At 40.8% G+C, this 24,296-nt stretch overlaps 1 protein-coding gene across 2 annotated transcripts in view; it reads left to right on the forward strand.

Moving 5' to 3' along the window:
- Positions 1-24,296, forward strand: part of CDK6 (cyclin dependent kinase 6) — a gene marked incomplete at both ends in the record, with an annotated part of 122,777 nt that overhangs the window by 89,743 nt on the left and 8,738 nt on the right. For both annotated transcript variants that reach the window (XM_084260443.1, XM_084260444.1), the window contains one exon: positions 3,009-3,118. In XM_084260443.1, coding sequence (XP_084116569.1) covers positions 3,009-3,118 — 110 coding nt within the window. The remainder of the gene's footprint in view (positions 1-3,008; positions 3,119-24,296) is intronic.

The following is a 24,296-nucleotide window of genomic DNA, read 5'->3' on the forward strand; positions in this document are numbered from 1 at the left end:
CCCCAGGAGTGTTTGGAGGCAATTGGAAGAACAAAGGACAGGGTGTGAAAATCAGGGGAGGTTAAGGTGCAAGTGAGCAGACAGGTAATGTGGGGGAAAGCAGAGCACGTGGGACACAGAGAAGCAGCAGAACATGTCCTTGCACGTGAGCAGCAAGGGGTTAGACACATTCAGTGACGCTGTTGTGGGGACCATTGGCATGTGACAGGCAGAGGCAGAAGAGCCAGGAGGTCGGGGGACAGCTGGAAGGAATGGGTCTGGTGTAGGAGAGGAACTAAAGAGGCCAGGCAGAGTGAGTAGATGCAAGGAGGAGGCAAAGGAGGGAAACTTCAGAGAACTAAAATGTGACATGGTCGCTAAAGCCTACAACCTCCAAAGTATTTAGCAGTCATACACTGAATTTACAATCTCCATGAGCGTGTGACCACAAAGCCTTTTTCCTGCAGAGCCATCACCGTGTGCCCCATTAGGTGTGTGTCATATTTTCAGGAGAAGTAGAATTCAAGTGAAATGTAGCAATGCTGGTGCTTGCTTCGTTTGTCCTAAAATCAGGACTTTAACAAGCAGCTCTTATCAAGGGCTCTGTCTCTCAGGGAGAGCCTCTCACTGGTTTGACATACCTAACATTAAGCAAATGCCAAAGAGGAAGCGATGATCTAGTTCAGCCTCACCATATCCTGTGTTCAGAATAATTTTCGTTTCTTCTTACCTGCCTGTGTTAATGGATGTGCACAAATATTTTCTTGGTTTCTATGGTAAGAATGTGAAACTGTGTCAAAACCACTGCATCATCTGCATCATCTTGTGCTTTTCAGGAGAAGACCTTGACCACTAGAGGAGTCATTTGTGGCATTAAAGTGACGTTTGGTACATTTTGATCCCTTTCCGCTTCACATTCTGAACAGACACATGTTGCACACCATAAAGGTTACTTGGTCACTTTTATCAATATGCTGTAACGACGGAGTGTATCAAAACAGTATATCAAAATACAGATTACTTCCTTTCTGACTATAGAGTAATCAGGCATTTGCTGGAATTGAACTGTAAGGCTTTGGAAATCTTTTTTTAAAGGTTTAAGTTTCCTAATTACTCAGAAGCAAAATCTCCCAGTCCCCTGTGTACACATGCATGGAGCAGAGCAGGGTGCAGATGCCTGGGGAACTGTGCCGGTAAGAGGTCACGTGGGAGAAGTAGCGAACCCGCTGCACGTTTCCGCAGCCTTCTGAAAGCTGCACTGTTCCCCCTGAGATCCCGGCCACGAGCTGCGACGCTCCTCTTGAAAGGAGCAGCTGTCCCCTGCCGCATTTCCTTGGAAAAGGGACTTCAGTTTTAGGGGCGTGCATTGTCAGAAGTATTCAAACTGTCTCACAGCCGTGCGTCACCCCGCCCTTTGCCTGTGAGAGCACAGAGCCTTCACGTGGTGGGCTGGTGGAGTCAGGGAAAAGAAAGGACCCTTTCGCTCTGTGTGAGAAGAGCCCCATGGACCTCAAAAACCAGGAATAGTGAGGTTTGGTGGTACTCCCACAGATCAGAGATCACACAGCTCTCGCTTCTGACATTGCACCCAGCTGTTGGCAAACAATAATGAGTTGAAATTGCTATAGCTAATTTCTCCAAGCAATGTTTCTTCAGTAAGCTTTTCCACAAATGTACGGAGAGCATGAAAAGTGTAGTTGCGTTTAAGAGGTGCTTCTGGATCAGGAAAAATGTGTGTTTTAGGAGGAATATGGTAAAAAAAAAAAAAGTAAAGATCCCTGCCCTTCAGTTAGATTTGTCACCTTTCCGTGGAGTGAATCTCTGAAGAAACTTTCTTGGTTTTTATAGAAGGAAATACTGAAAAAAAGCATCACTGGTATAGTACCAAATCAGTAACGAGACAAATGGAGTTAAATAATGCCCAACTGCCACACAGGAGTCTGTTTCTGTAGAGGGGTATCTGGAAGTCTAACTTGCCATGCGGTACTTTGCACTGTGTTATTGAACTGTTTCAAAGGCAAATTTTATGAATAGGGATCAAAGTGTTTAAAAGGACTGTTAGCAAATATGACCACTTGAGCAAATATCCGTGAACCTCCCTTCTATAGCCTTTCAGTAGTTCCAAAGGCTGTCAGGGCATGTAATGATTGTAATAAATGTTGTATTTGCCTTTGTTTCAGCTGGCTTTGACCAGCAAATTCGACTGATTACTTCCATTGTTATTTTTGCTTAGAAGACAATTATATTGTTATCATTTAAAGAAACCCCGCTCTTCTTACACATTGCTTTGTACTGGTCTTGAAATTCAGAACTCACTATCTTAGATAGCATTATTTTTAAAGTTACTTGCATTCTTATCTTTGCACTTGTTTCTTTTCAGTGTTTTTGCTTTGGTTCATGCTCCTCCTGAACGCTGCACCTTCCGCCTTTGTGTTTGCTGCAGAAACAAACCAGTAATTGTTGAGACCCTCCCTGCCCCCAGATTAATACTCACAGGCTTAGATTATAGCACACCAAAAGAAAATACTGGTATTTAGCTGATGATCATGTGTTGTTTCGGCTGGATTATAACTGTATTCAGGAGCTGGATACTCCTGTGGTTCTGAGATTATCTTCTAGCAACATAATAGTTTATGCAGGACTCTGAAGAAGCTCCTTGTGATACAGCCAGCCTCAGCTGTATTTGGTCTACTTGTGGGAAACAAAAGGATAAATATAAACTGTCCCGTCTCTGTTGTGGGTCCAATGTGCAGGACTCATCAAAGTACCTCAGTGGAGCAGGGCCAGGAAAATACCCACTGGGTCTCTACGACACGTCGTGGCATGACCACTAGGAAAAGAACAGTTTAACAGTAGACACTTCACGTGGCATCCCTCCCCGGCAAAGAGTGTATCATATGGAAATAAACTGTGAGCAAAATTAGTGCCCGTCTAACCTGCAGCACATGGGCAGAGTCAGTAACAACACTTAGGTGCTTATAATTCTGTAGTAAAGCGTGGTCTTTCTTATGTTCCTTTTTGTTTTACAGGTTGTTACTTTGTGGTATAGAGCTCCTGAAGTTTTGCTTCAGTCCAGCTATGCAACACCAGTTGATCTTTGGAGTGTTGGGTGCATATTTGCAGAAATGTTCCGTCGAAAGTAAGAAATACAGTTTTATTTTCTTCTTCAAGTTTTTCATTTGAAATTTGAAAAAGAGTGTGCATTGCTTTCTGGTACGATACACTGTATCACGTAGATATTGGAAAGGCCCCATAGGGTCTTTTATTCGCAGCACAAAATGGAAATGCCCAGTGTGAATTCGCACTTGTTGCCGTCATGGAGTCTTCCATTTTTTATGGGAGTGTGCCTCAGCTCTTGGCAAAGCCTGTATGAGCAGCGTAGTATTCTTGTTACTCCTGAATCCAAATGCAGATAAAACTGGGCTAGAGATGCTGTTGATCAGTTTGAGTAGAGGAAGGATTTACCCTGAGGAAGGCAGGGCATGGTGGTCAGCAGAGTCTCCTTGCTCTGGAGTTTGTGCATTGGAGTGTCAGCTGTCTGCTTGTAGCCAACTGTTTGCTCATAGTCCCCTCTTGGCATCTGAGATCTCAGAAGTCACCATAAAGCTGATTTCTAAAGGCAGGAAATAGAGTAGGATTTTTTTTTCCAAGGATAAGCTATTTATCCTTGGTATGTGGTTACAGAGATGTTAACTGTAGTCCAAAAAAAAACCCAAACAGACAAAAGACTTTTTTGGTGGATTCAATCAAATTGTCTATCAGAACTGTCATGATACAAAACATTACCAGTGGATGCAGGTGAGTTATGAACACGAGAGGGACTCTTGCGTACTGGTCTTCCCCACGGAAGGACACTAATAGGAAGGTTGTACAAAGTAGGGTGTGGATTGGAACATGCCCCCCAAGAACCTTAGCAGATCAAATCTGTCTCAATAATAAGTCGTTCACATGTTTTCATTGAGCTTACTGCAAAACTTGCATGTTGTCATCAACTGGGTAGAAACTGTGTAGCATTCTGTATGTTTACATCCACTGTAAAATCAAATAGTATACATAAAAAAATGTGAAAGAGAATGATACATTGAGTGATTTAAAGTAAAAATAAGTATTGTTTACAAGGAGGAGCCATACTGGAAGGACCTTGAGAAAGAACTATTTAATTTGTACAATGTGGAGTTCAAAACACAAATTGAAGTCTTGCAAAATAACTTTGGGATTCTACTACTTATTAATGTTAGTATATGGAAAAATCATTTTTCTTGGGCTTCTTGCCTGGTCAAATGGCCTGGGTAGAATTATTATACTCCACCCTCTCTGTCTCTGAGTCAGAAATGAGGTCAGAAAGTGAGAGAAAAAAAGAATCTGGATTTTAGGAGTAGCAATTAAGATCTCCATTGCAAACCTCTAAAAATTTAGTCTTATCCCGTTTACTGCCAGGTTCACAGTAGCATAAAGCCAATGATACTTTTTTCTTATTTAAATAGCAGAGTCAACAACATCATTTTAGCATTTGCTATAAGAATGATATAGGACAAACAACTGAACAACAGAACTCAAAACGCTTTTTTTTTTCTCATTTAATCTGCAGTATCCTGACAGATAAGAAATATTACCATATACAAGCAGCACCAATTTAATTTTATTTTTCCTTTTATGATGTATGAGCCTTGATGACTCTCAAATCCAACACAGTAAATTAAATTAGGGACAGTTAAATTTTCTACTTGTTTACAAATGTAAATATTACATTAATATTACACACAATCAGAGAATTTTTTTTTTAATGGAAATGTGATCTGATGTGAAACAGTTTGATAAAACCAGGACTTCTGTTATTCTTGCCAAATGCAGGGTCAGTCTGACATTCTCAGTCCTAAATTTGGGACACTGTCAAAAATTGTAGAGGTCAGGAATCTGCCAAGTCTGTATGTACTATGTTGTTTCATTGGAAACAATATGGCTTTATCATACTTCAGTATGCAAGCATGATTTGGAAGACTAATCTCAAGGCTCACTGCCATAAAGCTACAATGAACAGCACTGAAGTCTATCTCCATGGACTGTTGTGTTGGGTTAATGTTGCAATACTCTCCATATGATATATGCTGTCTTTCCGATTCTCCTGATGGATTGCAAAAGAAAACCCATGTTACTGTGACCTTGGTAGCAATAAACTGTAAAATTTTGCAAACTCCATGGATTATTTCCAAAAGATTGACTACATGCAACAGCAATTTCTGCTGGAAAATGGTGGTGCCCTTGGGTAATCACCAACCTGCGTTTCCACTGGTGTTGACAAGGGTAAGAGTACAAGTTTAGAAGTAGATGTTGGTTTGACAGTAAGACAACCTCTTCTTTTTACTGTCTTGCTGGGTACCTGTTGCTTTCTTTCCCTACTCTCTTTTGCTTTCTCTTTGATAGATTTTAAGGCTCTGACATTTTCAAGAAATGTACTAAGACTCTTCTGGGCTTTTTTATATGATGGAGACCACTGGAATGGGTTCCAAAATAAAACACTGTGCAGCATCACAAAATGTATCGGAATCCTGTTTATGCCTAGAAGACAGTTGACAGTCTTGAGTTTGCTAGAATATAGTTTTGTAGTCTGTTGCAAACACAATCAGGGTGCTGGAGATTTGGACAAGTGTAGGAGAGGGATGATCTATGTTACAGATTGCTGTATCTCTAAGCAGAAGGCACCACATTTAATTTGAATTGCTCTTGATCCTGAACAGTTTAGGAGAAACACAAACACAGTGTTTAAGAAATCGATTCAAAATACACACAAGTGTATAAAGAAAGTCATAGACACAAAGAATAAAATAAATATATCTCTGTCTAGATGCATCTAGGGTAAATTTGAGCATTTCACTCATCGTGGCTCATTCACCAAAAAAAATTATACTTCTCAGTTGAGGACTCTGGTCCTCCTGCAGTCTGAGTTTTGTATAAAGTCATAGCTGTGTTTAAAACATGCACATTTTAATTATGGTGCAGATTTGTCGGCTTCTGCATATGTGAATGCACAAAGGTTGTATTCATTGCACAGATTCCCAAGGATCCTACTTTACTTACAGACCAGCAATAAATTGCTCAGTAGTGAGGTGCATGTGTTACGTATGTAGAAACTATTCTGCTTCATGCATCTTTATCTGCCCATGTGCTCTGCTGATGAGAGCACCCCCAAATAAATCATTAGTTGAAAATTTCCTTATGTGAAAGCTTCAGGTTTTAAATTTCCCAATTAAGTAGGTTTCAGTGACTTTTAGACACATTTGGATGGACTGTCCTTATGTAATGAAAGTGTAGTTATTTGTTACGGTGACTGGTGTTTTTTGTGATTCAAAAGCTATGGTGCATTGATAATAACAACCAGTAAGGATAATTGTAAGGCATGCTATGGCTTGCTACCACATCACACAGTCCTTCAGAAATAGAACTGACAGGACTGATGGGGACCCTATGGCATGGGGACATCCTTTGATACAGCAGGAAGATTAGGATTATTTAAAATGAAGTTTAACTCTGAGGCTGAGCATTTTCCTGGCTGGTAGGAAACTCCTACTCAGTGAACAACTCATTAAAGAGAAAGGCAAACATGGGAGTAGCATCCACTTCTGTCTGGCTGTGTGAAACTCATCGAGTTGGCTCAAGATATGTGATCAGCTCCAAAGGAGGAAGCCATGACCAGTGTTTTAGGGAAGAAGGGACTGTCTCTCTTCTTGCTTGGATTAAGTAAGACTTAATCAAGGTGAATGAATGTGAGAGTGGAAGATGGCTGGAATCTGAATCTGGGTGAGATGATCTATAAATGAAACCAGCACTCATCAGTCTTGGACTCTCTTCTGAGCAGGCAGTGTTGAGAAAAATGTTGAAATGCTTCAATGCTTAGGTCTTAGTGCATCTATACATGCCCAGTCTTCAAAACCTCAATCCTGTAAGATTTTAATCTTTCTTGGACTCAGGTGTTAGAAGATGTGTATGTGGGATTAATGAGTCAGATATCTATAGAATTATTCCAGCTAGGTAAGTTTAACTACAGTATTGCACAAGCAACCAAGTTTGTCTTCCTTTATAGTAAAACATAGAGCTAAAAATCATCACAAAAGACCATCATTTTTTGTAGCCCACATTATATTCCCAGCCCAGAAAAGCTGAAGAAGTCACCGTTTGACAGTTGCCAGTGTTGTGTCTGCATGTACAATCTTCACAAACATGACAGGTGCCAATTCAAACCCAAAACTTGAAAGACAATCCTCTCTCAAAACCATTTTCTACCTCCCCAAACCAAAAGTAAATCAGTAGTGTCTCAGTGCCCCAGGCCTCATCTATCTTAATTCCATGTACATGAGCTTCTTACTGACATCATTTGTGCACCAGCTTTACGGTGTTTTAATCATCCTGCTGTTGGTAAAATCATCGGTCCCAGAATTTCATAAGCCACAAGATTGGCATAAATAGCATGAGGTTATTATTTTTTTTTAATATTAAATCATGTTCTTAGAGGTTTTCTCATTTTTCACCTTACTCTGCCAGCTCCTAATATATGTGAGACAGTTATTGCATTACCAACTATGCTTGAATTTGTAGTTGAAGATAAGAGATGTGTTACTCCATTAAAATGCCTGTGATGGGAAGAGTTCCCTCCTGGGCACAAACAGTGGACATAGAAGACAAGATACAGACATATAAGTCATATTTGAGGGCTACAGATTTGTCCAATTAGAGGAGTTACATCACTGTGTATAGAAACACCATCAGGCCAGGACTTTGTTTTCTCTAGGTAATATATACAGATGTGATAAAATCAAAGCTCAGAGCCTCATCTGGTGATCAGGCTGTGATGTGAGCACTGGATTTGGGACCTACAATTTTTTTAATCACAAAACATTTTAACTGGTTTTTAAAAGACCTAGCAACACACACATATTCATTCTTAGATACAATGTCTTCCAGCACAGAGTAATTGTAAAGCGTCTTTCATACTAAAATACAATAAAATCTTTATTCCCCTTGGAATGCAGCCATCAGATCCATCCATGTACTTTTTCTGTGTCAACTCCTGAACCAGGTGGTAGGATAGGGCAAGGAGATGGGCACCCACCTGCCCCTGAATTCCACCTCTACCTGTGAGCTGGGGAAGAGCAGTTGGCTCTGCAGCTTAAGTTTCAGTTAACGTTTGGTGGGATAAATACAGTCAAGTGGTTGCAGAAGAAAATGGCTAAATGTAACAGGAACACCTGCTTTTAAGCTCTCTCCAAAACCCAAAGCTAGATAGGAAGGTTTGAAGTTCTGTCATTGGGTGAAAAGAACTCTTCAGCTGGCTCATTTGGTAATGTCTTGGCTTCACTGAAGTCATTGTTGAAATTAATCCTGACTTCAAAGGGGATTGTAACCTCTCTAGAGACAATTCAGTGCGACAGAGTGGCACAGAGTTTTGGAGTTAATCTCTCTTAAGGTGTGTAGCACAGCGCTCGGCGTGATCTCTGTAAAAGACGGTGTTCCAAACTGGTGAGGAGGAGAGGGCACAGCATAGCGTTGTCCCAGCTTCTCTTCCTTGCACTTCTTTCAGTGATTCTGTACAAGCTTTCAGGTGTCTTATCGGGGAAGCAAACCTCAACAGGTAACTCCACAGGGCTGTGAGACTTTCATTCAAAATAAGGGTTGTGATGTTTGTGGGAGCCATGAAGAACTGTCAGTTGAAGAGCTGAAGGCTGGAATTCTCTCTTCTAGTGTCTGTGGGACTTGTGTAATGAAAGCAAAAGAGTGTGTTTGAGCTAAATTCACAAGAATTCAAGTCACTGTGTTCAGATGATTGTTGTTATCTGTCTACTAAAATATCACACCCACACAGAAACAGGTAGCTTCAAAAGAAACCAGCCATGAGCATGTGAGCTACTGGATGCATGTCCTCATCTAGAGAAGGAGGTACATCCTCCCATTTGTTACCAGTAGGCAACAAAGTGATAACTTGTAACAGAGCCCAGAGGAGCTCTGGTGCTTTGAATGGACAGGCAGCTTTTATCTCAGAAGAAATCTGCAGTCCAGTTCATCCCTGAGTCTGTTCTCCTAACTAGCATCAGTTTTGTCATGCACTCATTTGGTCTGAATTAGCTCTCCCTATAGGTGCTAATCTTGCACAGATGTAGTCTCTTAAGGTTGCACTTTGAAAAAATTAGGTGTACATCTGGCAACGTATGTTCAACAGCAGAACCACAGGTTCTCAGCTGCTAAACATGTTCTTCATCTGGAGAATGAAGTAGAGAGGACAGTGGGCTTTGAGGACAGTGATTCGCGAGTGCTCTGCTGTTGCAGAGAATTGCTTGGACGTTCAAAGTCCTGTCCCATACCCAAGGCATTACCTTGGTTGGTCACTCCTTGTGACGAGCAGCTTTGCTCTTAAATGGTCTCAGGGAACACACAATGAACCTCTAAATTGGCAAATGCATACCTGGCAGAAGGATCTGTATGTACTAAGTGACCCTCACTTCAAATTAAGTAACAGTATGTCACCACTTTAAAATGTTATCCATTAATATTTTTCAATTATCCAGAGCATTGGAGGAGCAGAAACATTTGTTAAGGCCTGTAATCAACAGTGAAGTATCATATGCTGTGGAGCATTAGCAGCAAAATACCATGTAACTTAATATGCAGCTCGTTTTTCTAAGTGCAGCACCTATTCTTGCCACAGCTCAGGTACATCAGCACAGGCAAAGATGTGACTGAATATATTTTGGTTTGGGCAGGACCAGAAGAGAGAGACTGCATGTTCATGTAACATGGCATAAATGAATCTCTGTCTGAAACTGAAATCAATGCATAACTTAGCATGACTTATGTAGGGTAGGAATTCTTGGGAAACTCACCAGGATTTCTTTAAGGAAGGGTTATAGTCCTTCTCTCTTTAAAATTATCTTTATTATAAAGAGTTGTTTTGCACACTGCTGTGAATTGTCACCAAACTGGGTTTGTAACTTCTTACTGTGTGCATGGATATTGCAGATGAAATTCTGGTCATGCGGAACACAAGAGAAAGAACAGCCACTCTGACTAATAGGAGTGAAGACTTACATTTTGACTTACCTTTCTGCACGTACAAGAATAGTAACATGAACAGAGCCTGAAAAGAGACTCTAAAATAGGAATTCTCCCGTGTAAGGAATTGTGAGGCATACTTCTCATTTTATTTCTTTGTCAGCTATTTTCCTGTGCTTCAACATATCTGACCATTTAGTCCTCACTGTTTTAAGTGGGCGCAGTAGCTGTGCAGCTGTAGGAATCTTTGGCTTTGCTTACTAGATCCTGTATTTCTCCATATGGTAAAGTTTCTACCTTTTTTCAGCTCTTAGCTTAACCATCCCTCTTTGTGCTTTGTTCACTTATTTTCAACACAATTCTGAAAAGCCTTTCAAAAGCAGAGAGAGAGAAAAGAGAGCTGCAACATATTTTCAAATCATTTTTTATGTTGGAAGGAACAGAGAAATAGAGAGAGCAGAAGTAATCTATGACAGGAAAAAAAAAAAGGCATAGGAGGAAAAAAACTCAAAGGATACATAACTGCATATATGGGGGGAAAGTAAGACAGGACAGACATCTAGGCAAAAAGTATCTCAGTAAACACAACCAGGAATGCTTATATGTTGGGTATTCCATATAAACTGGCGAAGGTCTCAAATGTTATTTAAGAGAACTGTTCTCTTTATCATGCAACAGTTTTAAACACAGACTTGGCAATCATATTATCAGATGTTTTCCAGTGAACCTTAAAGCAACGTATCTAGGGGACCAAGAGCTCGGAAGTGTAATCATTCACTTGTCTGCTTGCTCACAGTTAGATTTCAGTAGCAGGAAAATTAAAACAACAACCATTTTTTTTGCTTTTCTGTTTTGTCTTTGCTTCAACAAGCAAAGGTGGATGTTGCTGCTTAGAACCGTAAAGATGCACAGCTTGATTTGCAACCTTTGAACCAAGGTACTGAACAGTTCTGGCCTGAGTTTGTTTTTGCCATTTTTGGAGATTATCTTACTTTGTTACAAGAATGATTTAAGTTTCAAGAGCCATAAAAGTTCACCACAGTCCAGACCAACTATACTGGGAGAAGGTTCCTTCCTTGGAAAGATCTTGTCAGCATTCAAAATTCTGTGCTTTGCACTTTTCCTCCTTTATTCTTCTGCCATTCATGTGCATATGGGTGTGTGGGAGGCTGATGATTTTTCCAAACCAGACCTAATAAAATAGGATTTTTTCTTCCTTCCCAGATAAGTGGCCAGCCTATTACAAAGATATTTTTCAAGCATTTTTCAAGTTGAATAGACCCAAGCCACAATTTAGCTTAGTGACCTTAGTGATCTGATAGAACAACAATGACATTTTGCTTCAAACTTAACTAACAGAGGAAGGCAGAAGACTGCACTTGTTCATGTTATTCCAGTTTTCAGAGGAAAGCAGGATTGTGTTCTGTTTAATCTGACCTCAGAGGCAGAACTCCCTTTGGCTTTGGGCAGAGGACAAGCGCACACTAATGGAGAGAAGGGCAAACAGTCAGAATAATACCACTAATTATCGAGTACAAAATAGATGTGTTTCCAAGACAGCATCACCCCATTAAAAGTAAAATACCATGTTGTTTCTCAGCTAACATTTTCCCTCAAACCTTTTCTAGCTGATATCTTTCTGAGTGTCTACAGTTGGGCTGATTGATAGCCGTTAGTCAGATCCAGTAACAGTATCGGTCTGTGGTTGGAGATGAGTGGTAAATGAGTGCCAGGCCATTCACTTGTGGTTTTCCTTCTAGTTTCCAGCTGTGCCAGACTTTCAGTCAGGGGAATAGATCTGTTGGTAAGGGAAACCGTTGATAAACCATAGAAACCAAAAACTGTCACTACCCGTGGCAAAAAAACAGAAGAGAACCTTGAAGCAGGGGTAAGAAGACCCACAGAAACCGTGTTAGCTGACCATGTTTAATTTCACTGTTGAGTTCAGGTGTGAAGTGTCATGTCATGCCAGGCAGTGGTCAAGGACTGGGGCTGGTGGGCTCGGGGCTGGCAGCTGCACATAGCTCAGGCCCAGCGGGAGCTCAAGAGACCTCCCCTCCTGGAAAGCTTCCTGTAGTGTCTTCACATGCAGCTGGCACAGCACTAGCCTGAAATCCCCCTGAACACATCATCCTTAAAATAATACACGTTCCTTAAAGGGTGATATTCCAGTCTGTGACAATCTGAATTAGAGGTCAGAGGGAAAGACCTTATAGCTAGGAGAAAGACCAGAACATGTCAGTCATGACACAGATATTTTTAAGTCCTTGGAAGCATTTGTAATGGTTATTTGGAAATGCAGCTGGCAGCAGAAACGCCTGGGTCCCTCATGCTGTGCTGTGTTCGGTACATCTGGTATCTGGTCGATGGGAAGGTGCACCACCTTTGTGTCTTCTGGAGCATCTCAAAGACAAGTTCATTCCTGGGATAAGCCAGAGCAGCCTGAGGGCTGCTTTGATGGTATCCCCAGCTGCAGATGGCTTTCAGCGGTCACTCCGCCAGCCAGAGAACAGGAGAGAAGCAGAGCAATGTTAGCCGTGCTCCTTCCTCTCCAACCCGGAGAGGGATAGCCAGCTGTACGCCGCCCAAAGACTTTCCTTTTGAAAGGGTCTCCTGGCCCTTTCACACAGCTTCCCTCTTCAGGAACTTGGCTGAGAGAGGCTTTGCTTTTTGCCCAGAGTTTGGCCGGGGGAAGCTCTGTGTACTTTTGTTTGACTCGTAATAGAACTAAACATTGTTTTTATTTACTTTTCTCTTTCATAAGAAAATGGCTACAAAACCGTATTTAAACTCCATGTGGGTGTACGGGATCCCTTCCTGGACACTGGTGCATGCTGGAGAGCAGGGAAGGAAGGCTAGATTTTAACTGTGGCACATGTTGCTGAGCTCCCAGGTGTGTTTGGGGGGGTTTCTCCAAATTGAGTGTCTAGTCAGAAATTTTGATCTGGGCAGCTTTAATGAACTTTCTGTATTTGATTGTCCAGAAAAGAAATCTGATAATTAACTACCAGTGGTCAGTCATAAAAACAGTACGTAGCAGTTCAGAAGTATATAGGACAGACCTGTCTTGCGTTTGTGTCTTTTCAACAGCACTGCACTGGCACTTCTCCATATGTAGGTGCTCAGAAGCTGTGAGATGTTCTTTACATCTAAAGAAAAGAATCATAAATCCTCATGAAAGTTGAGGAAAGTGTACTTAAAGGAAAAGACAACAGCAGGGGTTTAAAAACAGCTAGGGATGGCAGAGCAAACCATTCTGGAACATTGTACTGCTTTGTACCAAGTAAATAACTGGCTATGAGAGAAAAGCTCAAAATGTAAAAGAGAAAGTAAGAGAAAGTTTGGTATTTAGATTTCTGGAAAACCATTTCTCCAAGGGAACAGCGGTGCCCAGACACAGCTCTCCACTGCTTTCCACTTTGTGGAAAACAGTTCACACCACTGCAGAGAACTCGCCAACTGATCTGGGAGTCTGGGCTTTGACTGTAGTGGCAGATGTCAAAGATGTAGGCAGAGTCCTGATTTGGGGAGGAAGGGAGGTGGCCACATCCTCTCCTGCACATGCGTGCTGACTACAACACAGCAACACACGTGGTACCCACACATAGCTGGAGCATCCTTTGCCATCAGTCCTCAGGGTCCTGGTGTTAGCTGTGTACTGAAAAATAGAGAAGAGGCATGGCAGGATACAGCTCACGCTAGTTCCTGTCCCTTCTTCCTTTGAAGACTATTCACCCTGCAATATGTCTTGCTGCCTTCCTTCTAATTTTTCTTTGCACAACCCCCATGGCACTGCCATCACATTCACATGCACACTCTGCTTGACCTGCCAAAGCTTTGGCCCTGTACAGATGGGTCCGTGTGAGACACAGTCAGCACAGTACGCTGACCCTACTAGAGACAGAGACAGGATTTGAGAAGTCAAGAGCTCTTGATGTCAGCATGTGACATCCCTGGCTGCCACCTTCTGCTGGTGGCGTGCTTCATTTTGCAGTCTTTGAGGAAATGGCAGTCTGGCCATGCATGGTCAAACTGTATGACTTCTTCCAGAAACTCATCCATAATGCGCTCTGCTTTCCTTTTATAGACACAAGGACTGCGTATCATCCAGAAGCAACTCTAAGACAGTCTCTGATTCAGTATTTCTTCCTTTACTTAAATATTAGCCATATTCATACCTTCTCTCCTACCATTTATCCAGGTTTGTCAGTTATAAGTGCTTTTGGAATATAGACATTTGTCAAAAAAGAATTTTATCCAAGATTTTACTTCATTTCCACTCATTCATTCTACTGAGCTGGAGTAAATTGGCATGAAGATTCAGTTACTATTGATTTGACTGAGTCTGAATCAGTTACCTAAAGATAAATGACTCAATCAGCTATATCATCCAGAATTTGACCAACTATAGTGAATTATCAGATCATCTTTATTAGATTATATCCATGAAACAGGTTTTATTATTATATCTGTACAGCATACACACTGTTCCATACAACTGAATAATTTTTAAGTGCTCTTTATTTCCAAATAATTAGAGTACAAGCTTTCAGCATCTAAAAAGGTATACATAGCAAGAGATTTTTCAGCAATGTTCCTATCTGTAGCAGTTAAATTAAGCCTGTTTGGCAGTGATGAATCATACTTTGCTGCTGTAAGAATGAAGATAGTTAGGATTAGATGTCATCGGACCATTAGCAATGAAAGAGTGCATGTACGAAGTCAGAACTGTAGCCTAGCTGGGTGTCCTACCCACTGAGGCACAGAAACAGGCTTGCTTGCTTCTCTCCTGCCTTGGAATCAGTTTTCCTTTTCTGGAAAGTAATTGCAAAAGGAGAGGTAGGTTTTGCTCATCTCCAACATCTTTTTAAGAGTTTGATGGTGAGGGCACTTTGCTGGAAAGTGAGAGTAGAGTTTAAAGAGGGCCCAGGCTTATTGGTAAACTGTCCATTTTTGGCAAACACTCCAGCCACATCCTTATGAAAGGCATGACATTTGATGTCTTACCATGGGAGAAAGCTTTTACTCATTTAGTCACTTACTCCAGAAGAGGGTTCTGCTTTTTTTAACTCTGAGCAAATCAGATGTTATTTCAGAAATTACAGCCAACTCCACCTGGATCTTGGGGTACTCCTTGTAGTGGACATGAAGGTGGTGGACAACCTGGTGAGGCAAGGACTGAAAAGTTAAAGATGTGGGGTGGCTCATGGAGCTACAGGTGCTCAGCACTTCAGAGAATGAGGAAACATTCAGCCTGTGAAGATACTCTATTCCAATTAAAATAGTGTCCAAAGCCAATACAGATGTGCCGTGGGCAACACAGAAGCAAGGATGTGGCTCAGTAATGGCAAAGCAGAGGTAACAGCATAAAAATTTTCCCAAAATTAATTTGAGCAGCTTTGTACAGCACTAAGTGCTTTAATGCTGCAGATGCACAGGGGAAGGCAGCATCTGAGCAGGGCTGTCACCTGTTTTTTTCTCTCTAATACAAGAAATTCACTTACTCTTTCTTTTTGGGTGGGATGCCAGTGGGAAAAAAAGCTTTCATGTGAAGTCACTAACAGCCAAACAAACAGGGTAAGTAACCAGAGAGCTTTCAGTAGATGAACTTGAGTTACTATGCACTGTCATGGGCCAGCGAATGCACGTCTTGCAGCTTCTTTAGCCTGAGCAAGATGGTATTGCTTGGGACAAGGCATTGCTTGGAGCAAAGTTATATCTAGTTTAACTGGCCTTTGATAACTGTATCAGTTTTCCTTGCATGATCACTATACATACTTTCTACCCCAAATGCTTATCTCAAGTTTTTCTGCAGGTGTTTATTGATTCACTGTAAGCCGACACAGCTGCTAAAAATTAAAGTACTTTCTTCACACCATCCTTCTAATCCATTTTCATGTCTTTTGACACTCAGGCTCAGCAGCTGGAGAAAAAGTTTGGAGTTGAAATTTCACCTCCGCTCATATAACAGTTTACTGTTTAGTACTGAAATGTTTTCCCTGCCTTTCTTGTCTGAAGGACTGTAATCCCCTTTCAGAGATTATTTTTTTTTCTGACCTAGGGTGTTTTATTACAGCTGAAAGTGATGAGTCATATTAGTTGCAGGAGGGGCGGCAGTTCTTCTGGTGTTTCAGATTTATCTGAAAATTTCAAGAGGCTTAGTGCAACAGGTGCTATTAACACCTAATACGGGGCAGCAGAAGTGATCAAAGATCAAAACACTACTCAGTGCCACACAGGAGCAGCTCAAGACCAGTTGGAGAGGAAACCCAAGGCTTCTGTCCCTTAGCTTGTAACGTTTTCCCAGAGGAAAAAAGAAAAAAATCCCTTTTTCTTTGATTTTATTCTGTATTGAGAATTTTATGTTCTCGATTCTGTAGAATGCTTTCAATCCAAAGATGGAAGTTTGACTGTTATCTATTGGAGTTCTCTTGTCTGAAGGCTCAGAGAGTGCCCATGCACAGCCGTTGCTTCCTCACTATCACTGTGTCACTGCACTGTCAGTGCTTTTATAGTTGGCTGTTTGCTTTCCTGCCTTGCTCTGCCCAGCTCTAGAATTTTAAAAGTTACACGAGTAATTTATTTAACTAGATAGACCGTTTTGTGTGTAAATCATGGTGATGGCAATACGACATCATTATACACTGCCTTTTCTCCTGATTTTATATTATGTATTTAGTTTATAAGCTCTTTTATCTATTAGATATACTTTAGTCTGTGAAGCCCCTTGCTTAGCATTATTGAAAAGAAATATCCTAGAGGATCTGGGGACACCTACTTGGATGCTAATTTGCTAAGTATCTTTAGGCAGATTGAAAGAACCACTGCATGTAGCATATGTGCTTCTCCTTTGATATAGAAGAGACAGGGGTTGGTAAGAGTTAGTTTTCTTCAGGCAATGATTCTGTGTGCAAAGACTTTGTGCCGATACGAGAATGATAGTGCTGTTACCGATTTGGTTAAGAAGAGTTTCTTCTAAGATAAATCAGCCTAGTGGCACAAAATCTTTTAGTTTAAAGCTTTACTGGAAAAGAAATCTGATTGAAAATATATTCAGTTTGTGGAACATTAATTGGATTTTAATTAGAGGGCCTCAGACTTGAAAACCTATTACATATCCCCTTGGTTAAAACTAGTTCCAGGATCAGAGGGTCTCAGAGCAAAGTCCATTTTAAAAGGTTTTTTTGAGACCGGTAAATATGGTATATGTCAACTGATGAACTTGCTTAGAGTTATCTTGGCATTGCAAGAAAAGTTGTGGAACAACAAAAAATTAACTCTGTATCTCTGAAAGTTGTGATTTGAATAGATTTTCACAATGAATTTTCATACAAGGTAAAGGAGCAGATGCTTCATGTGGAAGATTGCTTTCATTTCATTTGTGTAATTGATAAAGACTAGGAACAAGCTTAAACTCCCATTGCTTACCCTGCTGGTAGGTCTTCTGCTGTGATACACATGTTTTAAAACACAGCATTAAAGAGGACCTTCACATTCTGACTAAAATAGGTCATTTTGGATTGCTGTCTATTAGAATTTTAAGTGAGGAGTAAATTATGAGTTAAATGAAAGCATTAGTGGGAAAGAGCTCTGGCATGCTCTGGAAGGAGGATTTAGATCTGTTCAAGGAAAAATATGGGCAAATCTGTTCACAGGCACAATCATCTGGAGGTGAGGATTTTCCTGAGCTCTGCAGAGGTGTGCACACTGCCTGTGCCCAGTGTCCTGTGCACAGATTTGCACCATTGCTTATGTGAGTGAACTGGAGAGGAAGGACCCCTCTTGAATCCTGTCCATCCACATAGAACAGACTTTGTCTAATCCATAGTTCAGTTTCTACCTTCAAACCCTAAATCTGAGTTACGTAATTAAACTTCAAACTGCTGACTGACAAAATAGATGTAACTCAGTGATGTGGTGGCTGTTTGACACACAAATGGTTAAATCATATTGCTGGCAGAGCTGTCAGTGAAAACAAGAGGAATGCTTCTTTTTCTACTCCGAGCAGAGAACATACTTCTTTATTTTTTTCCTTTCCAGTTTTCCAAGGTCAGTTGTATATGCATTTCCAGAACTTGCTTCAAATGCTGGGACAGTTTTCAAAATGTCACTGTTATATTGTGGTCCCTGAGCTGAGATAAGGACTCTTAAAGCCCTGGTGAAATAAACCTACAAATCTTCTGGAGGAGCAGACGTCCACAGATAAGAGAACTGTGACGTGTGTGCTGAGGGAATAAGTGAAGGACATTCAACCTATCAAGGCTCTTCCACTTCAAAAAAATAGTGTTAAATGATGAATGCTGAAGCATGAGATCTGCCCACATGAGAGCATATTATCTGGTCAAAGATAACAACTGCACTTACCTTCCTTACACACATATATACGTGTGTGTATATATACCCACACACGTATCCTTCTGTTGAAGCACTTTTTGTTTGTTATAAGAGTTTGTGAAACTAATTCACTTGGCTTAATCCTGGGGTCATTGATGTCTGTGATAAAGCTCCCTTTAATGCCTGTGGGGGAACAAGGCCCATCATTCTGCTCCAAGGCCACCTGGTACCTTGAAACACGATGCTTATATGAAAGGTATCAAGCAAATTTTTATGCACACAGAAAAAGATTTCCTTCACCTGTTTCCTAATGGAACTTTGGATATGCTTGTATTTTCTCTCATTTACACTCTTTCTCTTTTTTTTTCTGTATTTTTAATCAACAACTGAATCCACACAGTGGGCTGGCCCTGCTTTGGCCATAAAGCTGTACACAGTGTCTCTGTTTGGTTTCCCTTTTACTAACGTTTCCCTTTCAGTTGCACACGCAAAGGGAACATGCATATCCACCTGCAAATTTCTTGTGGTTGGGACACTTTACAGCTCTGGCTTTTCCCAGACAGCCAACCTGTACGTTAAAAACCCTCAGAAAGTCCATTGCTCTGTGTAATACAGACATTTGCAGCAAAGCAGTGTGCACTTTCACGATGAAAACCCACACAAGGAAACATGCGTCTGATGAGCAATCTCAACCCCAAAGTGGACTGCTGACACCAGTGGCTTGCAGCTTCCCACCAAGAGAATAAAAAGGCAGCTGCTCTAGCAGATTCCGAGCTGGACATGAACAGTGTCCTGAAGGCTCACCGCACCAGGTGGGTCTGTCCCTTGTTGGCTTGTATCTCCACACAGCTCAGAAAGCACCTTGCTTTCTCAGGTCAGGCAGAAATCCCATGTGTTTCTTAGGAAATACACTGTCTGTGCATTTGGGTGTCAAAATATTACCTTTAGTTTTAAAATTAATTTACTCCATCATAAACAGCAATGGGGAGCAAATTTAACACACTACAGCACCGGAAGTTTGCAGTAGCTTCTCGGAAATGACCTGTTTCCCTTTATCTGCTTCTGCCTACTAGGTGACATGAGCAACTCCATAGAAAATAATAACTATTATGATTCTCTTGATGCATTAGATCTGATTCTAATAATAGTTTAATACTGACATAGCCCAAATGATCTCAGAGATATTCATGACTGTGGTACTACCCTACTTGAAGAAGGAGAGACTTTGAGTAAAAAAAAAAAATTGGGCTGCTAAAGACTAAAATGAAAAACTCAAGATGGCTGATCTGCTTTCTCTCTGATTTTAGCTGAAGATTATTTCCTCAGTCATAATGTTTATCTATGTCATCTTTCTTCTTATGTTAGAGAAGTTTCTTAAAAGTTTTGAGCAATTTGTGATCAAGTATAATAAACTTTATGTGAAGTAACTTCTTCCTATGCTGTGTCTGGCACCCACCCACACAAAGATATTATTAAAGGGAGAGGAGAGGGAGAAGTAAAAAAAAAAAAAAGTGTTACGTTTAAAAGGAGAACTCTGCATTGCACAACAGCTGAGGCAAGTCACTTGTGACTGGAAGTGGGTAACAGTCCAGAGAGTGCAATGTTGTCAGCTGCGGCCTGTTTTCAGAGTAAGTTTTTATACTGTACTGTAATCATTTTACCTATCGGAAGAGCGAATGACAGTGATATGGGGGGGGGGGTCTCCTTTTATCTTGCCTTAGTTTCTCTTTTCATGCCTGCCGTGTAGACTTGCCCAGGGGATCTGTCAAAGAGAAACAGTGATGGGAAAAGGCATGAGGGATCAGCTCATAAATAATCCCTCTGAATAAAGGTTTCCACAGGACAGTCCAGATCATGTTATTTCTATTCATCTCATAATTTTAGTTTTAGGTCTTATTTGGTTTTAATTCTGAAAATGAAAATATTTTCTTCAAGTAACTAAGAATCTGACACAATTATTTGTCAGCTATTCACATTTTGTAATACAGAAAGAAAAAAAAAAACACAACCCAAAAAACCCCCCATCATTTAAATATATCTCTGAGTCACAGACTATGTAGCTTGGCAGGTTTCCCATGGCACGATGCAGGATTCCTTGGCAAATGTTTCTTGGCTTTAGTTTTTGTTAGTTTCTTCCACCATCACCTTGTTGCTCTTATACACACAGACTTACAAACTCCTGGACTTAACCACTACAACCCTACCAACTTTTAAAATTCCATTGTACCATTTCCATGAACTGCTCTATATTCTTTCTCCATACATTTTTCTCTCCACTATGTCAGATTATTATGGACTTTCTATGGCAACACCTCCCCCATCTTGTCTAGTGCCTTGAAAGCAGCAGCTACCTGTTCCGGAGTCGCTGCTCTTCTTCCCAACACTTCTCCTTGCCATCTCTTCCGCCAGACCACCTAAGCTCTACTCACCCAAAAAGCAAGATGTACTTTTCCCGCCCATGTTGTTCTTTTCATTTTAGGGAGTTCTAGTATGATTTCACTGAGTACGTGTGTATTAGCAAAATAGAGGCTTTTCACTGAGAATATTGTATATTCTCAGCAATCTAGAGATTATCCTTACTGTTTTTCAGTGATAACAAGGAAGGGGATGGGATTCCCAACTGCTGTTGTCACCACACTGAGTAAACAGGCTAGCAGAAAGAATCCAGATAGTTATTTTAGAAGATAATTCTTAAATATCTGGAAAGATATGAGGCTTGTTTAGCCTTGGCAGCACTTGTATGGGCAACTCGAGAACTTCATGATAGCTCTGTAATATGTTTGGGTGAGAATTTCTTGACTTCTTTTCCCCCTTCAATACTGTTTTTCTTCACATGACCTTTCTTCCATGTATCCATTCAACCTGTGCTTTAACAACTCAGTGTCAGATATTGAAAGAGTTTCCAATCAGAATGCCACCGACTGGTTCAAAATGTCAGCCGCTACCAAGAAACCCACAGAAATCATCTTCTGTCTGAGAGCACGTGATTTTATTAGACAATTTTTTTCCTTGTGTCTATACTGCAATTTGGGCTAGAGCACTGCTTATCAATATCTCTAATTCCAATCTTTATGAAAATTGTAACTTTTCTTATGAGAAGCTAAGAGACCCTCTTTGCTTTGGAGACCAAAGGCTGAAAGTAAAGCTTAGAAGTACAGTGGCCAGTTTACAGTCAAACCTCATTTGTCTCTTGGGTGTCATTGCATTGTCATTGTATACAATACTTTTAGAATTGCTTTGACATGTCAGTGGAGTTGCACCAGGGAAAATTTTTTCAAGGAGACTTGCTTAGGAAATGTTTATATCTGAGTTTTTACTGAGTACCACAGACATAAAACACAGTGTCTATAAAATAAAGCACTCAACCTTTCAAACACCAATACCCAGTTCAGATAGATAGAATATTCAGTGAGGGTGAAACTCAGCATGAAACAACAATAGGAGCTGAGTACATTTCTTTGGACAAGAGAAAAGACCCTAAAGTTGGTGAATGGTGGAATCTGATTTGTTCAGCTACGTATAAGCATGAGAGCCTTTTGGCAAGTCCTTCTAAACTACAAGCAGATGGTAACTTTATCAGGCTTTTTGAGGCTTTACATTGCAACTTTATGTTGTGATCTGTAGTTTTGTTTCCATATTATCACAGAATCACATAATGGTTGAGTTTGGAAGGGTCCTTTGGAGATCACCTGGTCCATTCACCTCCTCAAGCAGGGCCACCTAGAACTGGTTGCCCAGGATCATGACCAGATAGCTTTGCGGTATCTGGAGGCTCCGTAGTGTCTTTGGGCAATCTGTGACGGTGCTAGATCACCCTCACAGTAAAATAGTGTTTCTTAACATTCAGAGAGAACCTCCTGTGTTTCAGTTTGTGCCCATTGCATCTTGTCCTGTCACTGGGCAACACTGGAAAGAGCCAGAGCCTGGCTGCCTCCTCTTTGCACCCTCCTTCCATTTATTTACATGCATCAATAGATATCCCTGAGCCTTCTCTTCTCCAGGGTAAACAGTCCCAGATCCCTCAACCTTTCCTCATATGTCAGATGCTCCAGTCCTATAATCATCTTCATGGTCCCTTGCTGATCTCTCTCCAGAATGTCTGTTTCTCTTGTACTGGGGAACTCAGAACTGGACCCAGCACTCAAGTTGTGGCCTCAACAGGTCTGAGCAAAGGTGAAGGATCACATTCCTTGACCTGCTGGCAGCACTGTTCCTCACATAGCCCAGGCATTATATGCATCTTTGTGTTGGACTGCCATATACAGAAGTAGATAGATTGATCCTGTGAAAATAGTCACAATGAAGACTCATAGCTAAAATCCATTTAATTGTGCAGCTACATATTTTGTATCTTGGGAATTAAGGTGCATGCCCAGCAGGGGGTTATTTTAGCAGGACAGGGAAATAATATGCCTCCAACTCATCTTCACATCTGTAGGCTAAGGGCATTCTGGACCAATATTAGCCTTGAAAGGGGGTTTCCTCCATTCAGTGGGCACCATTCCAGAGACAGTGGGTAATGCTTTAGCTCCAAGGCCTGGAGTGGTCAAAGAAGATGGACACCTGCAGATTTCCTGTAAAATTTCCCTCCTCATCTCTTAAAAAAATCAAAGAAGCAGAACCCAACAAAAATAGGAAATTGTGGGGACCTAACAACATCCTAAAACTTATTGAGCATATAGGGAAATTAAATGTCTTAGGTGCACTGTTAAGTCTTTTCATCTCATCTTCTTCCCCACTCAAGTGTGTGTTCTATAACAGCAATAGTGTTAGAGCCCTCAGAGCATGGATTTCTTAGCAAGCAAAGTCAGGAAAGGTTGACAACATCAAGGAATCACACAAAAGGCTAATGTATCCTCTTGGATCCCTTTCCTGCATTGTAATATCCCTCTTTCCTGAGACACACATACACACAGTTCTTTGAAGTCAGAGGACAGACTCCCATCTTCTACCTTAGGAGACGTACCCAACTTTGTGCCTTTCCTGAGGGAAAAAGAAAGAATTCTACAAAACCAGACTCTTGGAGTTTAAACAGTCTTACACAGATTATCATCACAGAGAGGAGAACATATCCCCAAGTACAGATTTCTGGATTGAGCTTGCATAAATAAACCTCAGGGAGTGAGTGGGTGAGTGAGTCAAGTGAAAGATACCAAGAACAAAGGTGAACTATTACATTTCTGTGGCTGCTGAGTATGCTCCCAGTTCAGTGGTACTGGGAGAGATGATGTCCACCTTTAAGAATAGAATCTAAAAAAGAATCGGCTTGAGGTGAAAGTTTTTATGTACTGGATTTGCAGTGCTGGCAAGTTGTTACTAAAGAGTAACTAGTACCAAAATGTGAGACGAGATCTTCATACAGCTGCTGATTAAGTGGATCTACTTCCCCAATCATCTGTCCAGTATTCCAATTGAACCTCCAGCCAAAATTCATGAGGCAAATTTTATTTCATTAGTGGTGCCTAACCGGGAGTTGGCATTCTGTTGTAGTCATGATGGTGGGATGGATAGGAGACTGAAAGATGAATTAATAACAGTTCATTATGATGAAATATCAACGTATGTTGGAAGGTCACCTTGTGTTGTATAATTATATATTCAAAAGAATTTAAATTCTTGCTGCAGCCCTTAGTGAATATGAGACAGCAGCAACGATGGGAAAAACCTCCCTTAAAAATCCCAAGAATCATACTTGTTTTGGCATGACACTGCCTAAGGTGATTTGCGAACAAGGCTGACTTTGCCAAGCTTTCACATTAACACAAGGTTCAGCATACATTTTAAAACATTAAATCAGCTTTCCATTTGCATGGACAGGATTGTTTGATTGTGTAGATTCTGTTAGTTTAAAGGGCCACAATATTCTAATGCTGGAGCCAGAGTTAAGTATTCAAACTGTATGGTACTCATTTTAACCAGTCATTCCAAAAAATGTCAAAGGTTGT

The sequence above is a fragment of the Gallinula chloropus genome (assembly GCF_964237585.1).
Source record: "Gallinula chloropus genome assembly, chromosome: 2".
NCBI classification, from domain to species: domain Eukaryota; kingdom Metazoa; phylum Chordata; class Aves; order Gruiformes; family Rallidae; genus Gallinula; species Gallinula chloropus.